Consider the following 10,137-nt stretch of genomic DNA (forward strand, 5'->3'; position numbering starts at 1 on the left):
TAGTTAAACAATCATGTCTATGTTCAGTAACTTTAAATATATTGCACTGCTAAAATGAGCAACTGTCGTGTCTCCTTTTTGGATTCAGACACACAGAACTGTGTTACAGGAGTATTCATGATTGCCTTTGAGATGAATCTTGTTATCAAAGCAAACTATAAACACTTGTCAATGTTAGATTGTAGGAAGTGCCTTAGTAGTCATTTTGGGCTATATTACTCATATCTTGAATTACAGATAAGTTGCAAAAGTACTTTTGCAACTTAACTTGATGGTATTTTTAAAACTTTTTGTTCCATTGATGAACATTACAATATCAACAGTATTCAATAACTGGCAATCTCAGATAAGAAAAAATGGGTTGCTGCCTGTTAGAACTGATGTATTCAGGTAAAGCTGGATAGAGAATCTTGCCTATACATACTCACGTGATGCTTGGTTCAGACAGTTAAAACAGCCCTTGCGTTTTCGGGAAAAAATGAAATTCTAAAAGGCAGGGATCCTGTGAGAAGTGATGGGGCGGGGAAATGGTACGTGAGGTGAGACTTAAACTCATGGTCTTCTGCCTCCTGGCCCAATGCACCTTCCTTCCCCTAGATCAAAAAGTATTTTTATATGGCAGTGAAAAGGGGGAACATCCTTGTTTTTCTCTCATCCAGATGTTCTGGTCTTCATGGCTGCTTTAAAGTGATGCACGAAAACATGTGCATTGCAGATGGAATTCTCAGAAAATGTAAGAAGCAAGCCTCTAGCAAGTACTACTACTCATATGCAAATAGCAATTTTTCTGCAGCTTACATTCAGTCTGAGCCAGATACCAAGCATAGAAAACTTGAGCCAACACAGCTCAAATTTGGCAAGTTATATACAATTGAAAACAAAGGGGGTTATAGTGGAATGTTTGATTTTAATATGAGGCTTGCTTCCAGCTCCTTTGCCTACTCCTTAAAACCAACAGTAGAATTTATTCTTGGGAAAATTAATGTCAAACAGATTTTTAGAGGCATACGGTAACTTGTTGTTTCTCTGACTTCTTCTTTTGACAGTGTGCCTAAATTAAAGATGAGTTACCCTCACACTGAAGGGGAAGAAAAGGTGCCAAATGATGAGCTGGAGTGCAAAATTTGTTACCAGAGATTTAACATTCATAGTCGTAAACCCAAAATACTGAACTGTCTTCACAGAGTATGTGCTAGGTGTCTGACTAAAATACTTCACATAGGAGATGGCTGTCCTTGCATTTATTGTCCTTTTTGCCGCCATGAGACACAGTTGCATGAAGATGAAGTTGAAGGACTACCTAATGATACAAACGTTATGTCCAAACTCATGTTAAAAGACAAAACAATATGGAATTCTGACTATAAAGAAGTAGTTTTAACACCAAAGAACTTGGCTTCCTCAAGCCCCTCTCATGGATCTTCAAATTGCTTAGTAATAACAATTATGGAAGTACAGAGAGACTCTACTAGGATGCCAAGCCAAAACACTATCTCAGATTATTATGCAGACCATAGCCTTGACTCAGTATCTGTCAGTTCTCAAAGTCAGCTAGACCAAGATCTCTTCTCTAAGCTTTGTAATCATGTACCCAGAATACTGGTATGGCTGTTAGGATTTTTCTACTTTGGCTCACTGCCTCTTGGAATCTATTTATTAGTGATTCAGAAAGTGACCCTAGGAATTGTGTGCGTCAGTCTTGTTCCCTCAAGTCTAACTGTATGTCTTGTGTATGGTTTCTGTCAATGCCTCTGCCAGGGAATGTGTGACTGCTCTTCAAGAAGCTGAGAGGAACTGCGTTATCAAACTGTACATTTTAATTAAACTTTGAATGATAACTACAGACTTCCAATGTTATGGACTATTAAGATGATTGCAATATGATTTTAAGTCTTTTGTGGTCCCATTTCTTAGCCATAACTAGCACAAAGGCCTATGTTTAAACAAACAAAAAGCACCACCACCATTTGTGTAAACTCTAGAAAATTGGCAAGGTAATATTATTATTAAATAGGTGGTAGCTAATATTATCTTTTCCTTGAACAATGTATAATTTCATAAACACCTCATTGTGTCAAGAATTCACAGGTGAAAGTGATAAAAATGAAATTGATGTTTTCTACATTATGCTGGTACTATTTTTTTAAAAAAGAATGAAGATCAGAAATATTTTGAGTACAACTTGCTATAAAAACATATTTCAAACATCACCTTAAATTACTTTTTCAAATTCTGTATGGTACTTGATTGGACACTTAAATACTCAGATGATGAGAACCAATACAGGATCTAGAATTAAAAGCAAAATAGAAGTGCAATAATTTTTTTTAATTAAGAACTCATGTACTGTTGAAACCTTGGAGAAAGCAATTTATAGTTAAACTAAATCTCAAAGGGATATAAAAACAAATTAAGTATTTTCGAAAGAGACGTTGCCAGAATCTTTTCAGAAACTACGGCTGTCTCTGAAATATAATGCTCTGAATAGTGTATGTCAGAGCACATCAAAGTAGAAATGGCTTTAAGAACTGTCTTCAAAATGTTCAATAAAAACATGCCTACTAATATATATGGTGCCTTAAAATCAAGGCATTAATTACAGGCAACTTAAAAAAAATACAGAAACGAGTTTTTGTTTTATATTAATGTTAATTCCACATGCAAAAATGGTTGATTCATTTTTCTGAACATTTTTGTTGAACCTACTTGATATTGTTGCATTAAATTTTATTTTTAAAAAGGTAATTGAATTTTGTATGGTTCTAGTGTAAACCAGAATCTAAATTGAAAAATGGTATGCACGAGGGCTTTTATATAAAGATTTGTACAAAATAAGTTTCTAGTAAATCCCCAAACTACCAGTGGGTAAGACTTCTGAAGAATAATGGAATTTTGGTAGCAAATTAAGAAAAAAACATGCATAGCTTTAAAATAGGTGTTCTTACAATCAATGTAATAAACATTATATATAAAAAACAATGTTTTTATGCTTTTTTTAAGTGGTCATGCACTATTTCATTTTAAAGCAATCTATAGCTATCTCAAATGTTGTTTAATATGCCAACAGATTAAATATCAGCTCCTGATTTATTTTTCATTGAGGCCTCAAAATCAAAGATCATTTAACTTGTACTGTATGCAACTCAAAAGGAAATGTACGAAATTATTTTTTTTTCTCCAGAAGACCATACAAAAAGGTGGAACTGTGTGCCACTAAGCCAAATCCACTCATGCGCAAAGGCTAACTAAACAGGCTTCACAGAGGGATGGCATTCTCTGTGCCTGGCTTTTGTACACCCTCAGTGATGGGGATACACACTGTACAGAGCCACTGAATGACTGTTCAGCCTCAGCCTGCTCCTTCCGTTCCCTTTCCCCCAAATAACCTTTCTGGTGCTATGGGAGGAGCTCCACGAAGTCTCCCAGCACCCTTCCCTTCTCCAACATGCAGGTGAACTGCTTTTTGGTTGTCACAAGTCTGCAAAGTTAAAAGTTGTAGGGTTTGCCAAAACATGAACTTCACTCAGTCAGCCTTTCTATAAAATAAGTAAGTGTATTGTTAATTACTACTGTTAGTAGTATTAAAAGCCCAACATAGGGCTGGATCCCCCGTAGTGCTACATACTGTATAAATGCATAGTAAGAGACAATCTCTGCCTTGACAAACCACCTCCTCACAGGTTGTTCCTATAACTCAGAAAACACTGATATGATTATTCAGGTTCTGGTCTCTTGCTATCTAATTCAGCAGAGGCTGATAGTTTTGTGACCATAAGAGGCTCAGTTCTTGGGAAAGAAGGACTATATTGTACCACATCTTGCTTTGCATTGATCCCATGAATGAGCTAAGGACAGCACTGACCGGCTCCTAAGCATTTTCCCATCCCACATAAAGTAGGGTCTGTGTAGTCCCAACAGATACTGCTATTCAAAAATTCCAAGGTTGTACACTCAAAGCATGTTTACAGTGGAAGATCCACACAAGCAAACCTCAAAGAAGAAACATCGTTTTCTCCTTCCACACTCCTTATACTGGGATCTCTTGAATCTTTGTCACCTCTACTTGCAAAAGCAGAGAATACAATATGGCTCTATGTGAGAAACTGTGCTGCTAGTTAGGATTAAAAAGGTACCGCAACTATAAAAATATTTAATAACTTTGATAATACTTGTGCTTAGATCAAAAATTAAGCTTTATTTTAATTTTTTCCAGTTTTAAATCAATACAAGAATCAGACTCTCTAGAGAACACTCAATGACTTGTTTTTCTGTATATAGGATATTGTGGTTAAATTATCTATCAAAATCTCTATTTAATAGCCTGGATTAGCTGATATATGATTAGGGTGTAAACAAATTACAAGTGCTTGTAAGAAAGACCTAAAGCTCATAGTTCAGATAACACCATAATCATGATTGCTGAATATGCTGTCATAAACTTACTTCTGAGTGGTTATGTCATGCTTAATTAACATTTTTATTTTTGTTTGCAAGTTTTTTTGTTTAAGAAAGCTTTGTTAAAGACCTATTTACTTTTTATTAGTTCCTATTTATGCTTTTCCTTTCTTTATTGCTGTAGCCCCCAGTCAGCTTTTTCAAATTTGCATTAATAATTCAAGGTCCTAATGTATTTAAAGTTTATCTTAGTGCTCTGGATTTGACAAGCTTCTGAAAATAAGAGACTTTGTCACTGAAAGTTGGTAGTGTGTATTGCACTTTTCATTTTTCTGAAAATGTTTTCTCCACCTCATACATTAGTGTCACATAACATGACAAAAATGCAGTTAAATAAATGCAGATTTTCTGACATTTAAGAAGATTACAAACTGGCATCTTTTTAACGGATGCATTTACTAAGCTTGGATACATATGAATGGGAGAAAAAGCATGGCTCAAGCATTTTATAACTGTATTGGTAAAACTGTAGAGTTGTGTAAAATTGCTACAGTGATAGTTTGATTGTGATTACCTCCCCTAAATACTGCACTGCTTCCTTTTTTAACCTAGCATTGGTAAATGATAAACCTGAAAGAGTTCAAAATAAAATGAATCTGTATTTGTTCAGTGTATAATCAGAATTCCTGTACAGCCAATCAGCCTCTCTGCTGAATGTGTGAGTCTCTATTTAGAACATCTATGCTGAGAAAACATAGGAAAATGTGGTGATAAATCTGTAGAAACTTAAGGGGATCCAGATGAAAGCATGGTAACCAAATACTTTTAATTCCCTTTTTGAAAATGATTAGATTTCAAGGTGACTGTCCCTTTTTATTAAAATAATTCTTCATAAAAGACTTAGGGGGTGTGAAGTTGGCTGGGCGCTCTATACCGGTGCTAATGGCGCATGGCAGCAGAGGGTGCTTAAGCTGCTCGAACAGATACCACTGAGGGAAAAATTTCCAGCGATCATGCTCTGGATGTGTGCACTTAGAGTGGAATGCACATGTGCAATCACTCAAAGAAGAATAAAAATTCTGAGTCCTTTGCCAGGACATAATACTTTTTATCTGCTCTCTTGCATGTAGGGAGAATACAAGATGGAACATGCCAGATGATCTTCCTGGCTTAGTTGATAGGCAAAGCTAGGCAGGCAGATGAGGGTGAATGGAGAATATTGAGCAGCTTACGATGAGGCTCAAGGAGTCCACAGCTCTCTTGACTAAACTCTAGATGTGCTTAAAATATCTGTCAAGGATGGAGAAGGAGGCATGAGAGACCCATCGCTGACTGGGACCATCTCCCAGCATGATAAACAACATCTGAAGCAAAACCTCGCAGTAAAAAAGAACTACAAACTAACTAGTATCTAGCTCAATACAATACGAGTGAAAGAACAAAAAATTTAAGAAACTATACTATTACTACTTATTAACTATTAATAAGAAAAAAGGATAAAGTTGAGGAAATCTCAACAGGACAACTGCCAGGGCTCTGTCTCAGGCTGAGGCAGTTGAGAAGGAGCTGAGGGTGGTTCACCCATGCAGCACTATACAACAATGTCATGGGGCATGAGACTAACATGTACGTGTGGGCTGAATCGACGCTGCTATGAGAAATCTCCAGTAAAAGGCACAGGGGTTACTAGCGTATCTAAAGTGGAGCACCCGTAAGGACACTACTTGAAGAAGAAGAGCTTACATATGTGCTACCCAGGGAATATGTACCCCTGGGCCCTGGACAGCCTCCCTAAATCTTCTTTCTCCTCCATATAGTGAAATGGTTTTGACACAAGGAGGACCTCTGGACCTGGGGAAGATGGGGAAAGATTTGTCTTTAAGGCCATACATTTACGAGAGGGAGGATTGTTTCCTATCTTGACTGGATCTCATTCCTTCTGCTCTGAAGAGGAAGCGGTCTTCCTTTGAGGAACCATTGCCCTTGCCTCAGACCATGCAGAGCACTGCACATTGAGATGGGGCAGGGACAGATTCTGAATACAGTATAATTCCATGAATCTTCTTTGATATATAAAGGGCCCAATATTCTGCTGTCACTTGTACATGTGTAATAAAGTCATGACTGTCAGTGTAACTTAGATGAGATTGCACAGTATAACTGTTATTGACTACTGTGACTGAAAAGACTATTAAACAGTAAAGTTCAGCATGGATTGAAATAAAAAAAGAAAAATATGGATGAACTTGCTTTCAGATTTGACAGCTCTTACGTATTTATTTATATTTTCACTAGAAGAATGGTATCTGTCAGTGTAATTCCTTTCTTTTTTACTCCAATGAAAAGTGATTTTTGCAAATTACTACGTTTATGTAAATGAAAGTATTTAAAAACCCAAGCTGCTCAATATATTTAAAAGTGATGAAAAATATTGCATCTTGATTGGGTGAAAGGTACTGTAAATCTAGAAAAGGCTATTTAATTTTAGCAGAAAAGATCAACGAAATTAGACTGACTGCCAATGCACTTCTGTGGCTCTTCCATTTAATCAAATCTTTTAACTTACAGCTAAAGAAAAAAACAAGGCAAAACAAGCTTATGAAACAGAAAGAAAACTGTCCTCACTTGAGGTAATTTGATAGTAAAGGGTTATCATGTTTATCACTGTAGTAATTGCTGTGGAAAAATTAAAATGACGCATACAGCATTATATGGCTTTTTACAACATCCTCATTATTAAAGTAACATTTTTGTCATGATATAAAAGTATAAACTAGTTTTATAATAGCATTTGAAAGCTGTAATTAAAATGTCATCACATTACATTTGACTCAAAATGGAGGTGAATTTAAAAGAAATCCAAACATCTCACTTAAGGCAGGAATTCAGGTGCCTGCTCTGCACACATTCCAAAAGCAAAAATGCAATGTTAGGTCGACACTTGTTGGCACACTGTCATGGATATGGTAAATATAGAGATGGCTGTGGAAACCAAACACAGCCATGTAACTCACGATTGCTAAAAGAAGACACACCCTTGGATTGTTAAAGTAGGAACCAGAGCCTGAGGAGGGTACTATGCCTAAGCTAGTGAGAGCCAGAAGTATTTAGTTAAGTTAGGGAAAATGGCACCCTGGGCAAAGTTGCTTTTTAGTGACTGTGGCCCCTGCGGGCGCCCCACCACCACTGCCCCAGCAGGCTCCTCACCCCCCCATCATCCTTTGCCCCCATAGCTCCCCAGACTCCTCACCGCCTATCACCTCCAGGCCACACTGCCTCCCTCACATGCTGAGTATGTATTGAAAGAGGTGTCAGCTCAGTCCTGGCATAAATTAAGCACTGGCTGGGCAATCAGATAGCAGTGGCTGCTGGCTGGGAACCCAGCTCTCTAAAGGCAACACCTCTGCCAGCAGGAGCGCAGAAGTATGGGTGGCATGGTAGATGGTGTATTGCCTCCTTACTTCTGTTCTGCTCTGTGGCTCGTGGTGTCTGGTGCTCAGCCTATGGCTCAAGGTGGGCTCTGTGCTGTCAAATAGAGGCTGCATCTTGGCAGAGCCCATGGCCATCCCGCAGCACTCTGACCACTCCTGGCTCATCAGGCATGCCATGTCAGTTGAGAGGGGAGGCAACTTTAACCATGATTCCAGGGGCTACTTAGGCACCTGAAAACTCTAGGGTATTTTTGCAGATAACTTAGGAACTAGCTAACAGGAATACTGTATCTAATTCCTGTATAAAGAAAGAAAAAATATATACAAACATCAATTAGAGCCATATTTTAAATTAATATGCAAATTTTGAGCAATCAGGAGATAATACAACAAGATATTCCCAATCCCAAACCTTGAGGTATCAGTTCTGGAGTTTTAACATTGATATCAGAAATATAAGTTTGATACTTTGTACACTATCTTTGGTAGAGATAAATAAAAATAAATATCATCTGTTTATTTTCTCTAACACACACACACTGTGTTACTGCCATTATCCACTCTATTTCAGGTCAATTGTTTTTCACTCCACTAAAATTGTATTTACTTAATTTTAACGCATGCAATTAAGTTTTTTTTCTCTTTATTAAGAACAGGAATTTATTTTTCTAATTATTTTGGCATTTATATTTACTGATCACAATCATGTATGTGACTCACTAACATTTGACACCATCATTACGATGAGTATCATACTTGGAACTGCATTTATTTTTGTAAGAATTTTAAATTATTTTACAGATATAACTAAAAATTCAATTTGAAAATAAGCAACCTTCATCTGCACAGTGTCTAAAGTTATGTGTTTAGCTAATGTTTTATAAATTGGTACTGCTAAGGTGAGTACAAGCTAAATTTATATTTTAGAAGAATATTAGTATTTGATTGTACCATTTTAAATAATGAATGGCAAGCACAATATGGGAATAAAAGTAATAATGATAATTACTCCAGCCAGGACAGGTTAGGCATTTTAGAGCTCACTACTAAAAGAATTAAATTTAAGCTTAAGTGAGAAATACACAGACCAGTAAAAAAATAAAACAGCACTGTAACCCTTAATGATCTTTGAAAGAATAAAATTACCACGAATATATGTGCATTGCGCATTTTGACAGGAAGTACCAAGAAATAATAACAATAATAATACAAGTGTGTTGGGGAAGTGTGTGTGTGTGAGAGAGAGATAGAGAGAGTGTGTGTGTGTGTGTTGGGGGGAGTGTGCGTAACAGTGCACTGTTTTTTTAAGCAGAGAACTCACTAGCCTTAAGGCTTATTCAAGAAGCAGCTTCCATGCTTAACCCAGAGGCAGCAGCACAGACAGGCTTCCTGTCTCTCACGCCAGCTCAGTGAAAACTAGGTACACGAATGGAGGGGGGGGGGGGACACCATGACATTAGCCCCACCCTACCCCGTGCTGCACAGCAGACAGGAGGCTCCTTGTCCCAATCAGCTTGGCCGGGGCAGTTCCAAGGTGAAGGGAGGGGCTCCAGGAGCAGCGGGGGAGGAGGGAAACCTCTACTCCAGAAGCACCCCCTGCATGCACTGGCCAATCCTGCCTACCCCTAAGGCCGGCCCTGGATTGATCTCAAAAGACACGCTGTGACACAGAGGCCCACTGGTGCCAGCTGGCAACGCGTTCATGGTTCCTTACAAGCAACTCCTGACTTAGACCTGACAAACTTACTATACCTAATACATTGCTTTCATGGTATTTATTTATGAAGGGTAGTATATGAGGTCTCTATTGAAAGCTTGTAACTTACAGGTCATAATCACTGTGAGATGTGTATGCAGGTAATATTTAAGGAATAATGTAACTATATTGAAAATTATGCCTTATGGTCAGAGTAAATGTTAGTCACCAGGCAATCATTTGTCTTGGTGATGGCCCATTCATGGTCTATGAACAAAGTATGATTCAGGGTGGAGAAAGACACTCTGCATCCATTCACTGAGGAGAAGCGGTATTTCATGACAGATTGAATTCAGCCAGCTCTGCAACACACTGAACTTTTGGCGCCAGGCAAGAACCTACTTTATTAGACAGAAAACGTAACTACTACTAAGGGTACGTCTACACTGCACGATTATTTCGAAGTAGTTTAAACCGATATTACAAAACCGATGTTATAAAATCGGTTTTGCGCGTCCACAGTGCGATCAAAAAATCGATTGCTTATGTCCATGGTCCAAGGCTACCATCGATTTCAGGAGCGGTGCACTGTGGGTAGCTGTTCCTCAGCTATCC

The 10,137-nt window shown here is 37.9% G+C and overlaps 2 protein-coding genes across 2 annotated transcripts in view; one reads left to right on the top strand and one right to left on the bottom strand.

Moving 5' to 3' along the window:
• The window catches only part of CEP89 (centrosomal protein 89), a 133,081-nt gene that overhangs the window by 37,410 nt on the left and 85,534 nt on the right, over window positions 1-10,137 (bottom strand). The window lies entirely within an intron of this gene.
• On the top strand, window positions 1,036-2,222 carry LOC116820705 (E3 ubiquitin-protein ligase RNF182-like). The gene has a single exon (XM_032773360.2). The coding sequence runs from the start codon at window positions 1,063-1,065 to the stop codon at window positions 1,786-1,788; it is 726 nt and encodes a 241-aa protein (XP_032629251.1). The 5' UTR covers window positions 1,036-1,062; the 3' UTR covers window positions 1,789-2,222.

Source organism: Chelonoidis abingdonii, chromosome 19 (assembly GCF_003597395.2).
Source record: "Chelonoidis abingdonii isolate Lonesome George chromosome 19, CheloAbing_2.0, whole genome shotgun sequence".
Lineage (NCBI taxonomy): Eukaryota > Metazoa > Chordata > Testudines > Testudinidae > Chelonoidis > Chelonoidis abingdonii.

Bases quoted from the DNA above. Each gene is read 5' to 3' on its own strand.
- LOC116820705 (XM_032773360.2), top strand. From the start codon at position 1,063: ATGAGTTACCCTCACACTGAAGGGGAAGAAAAGGTGCCAAATGATGAG.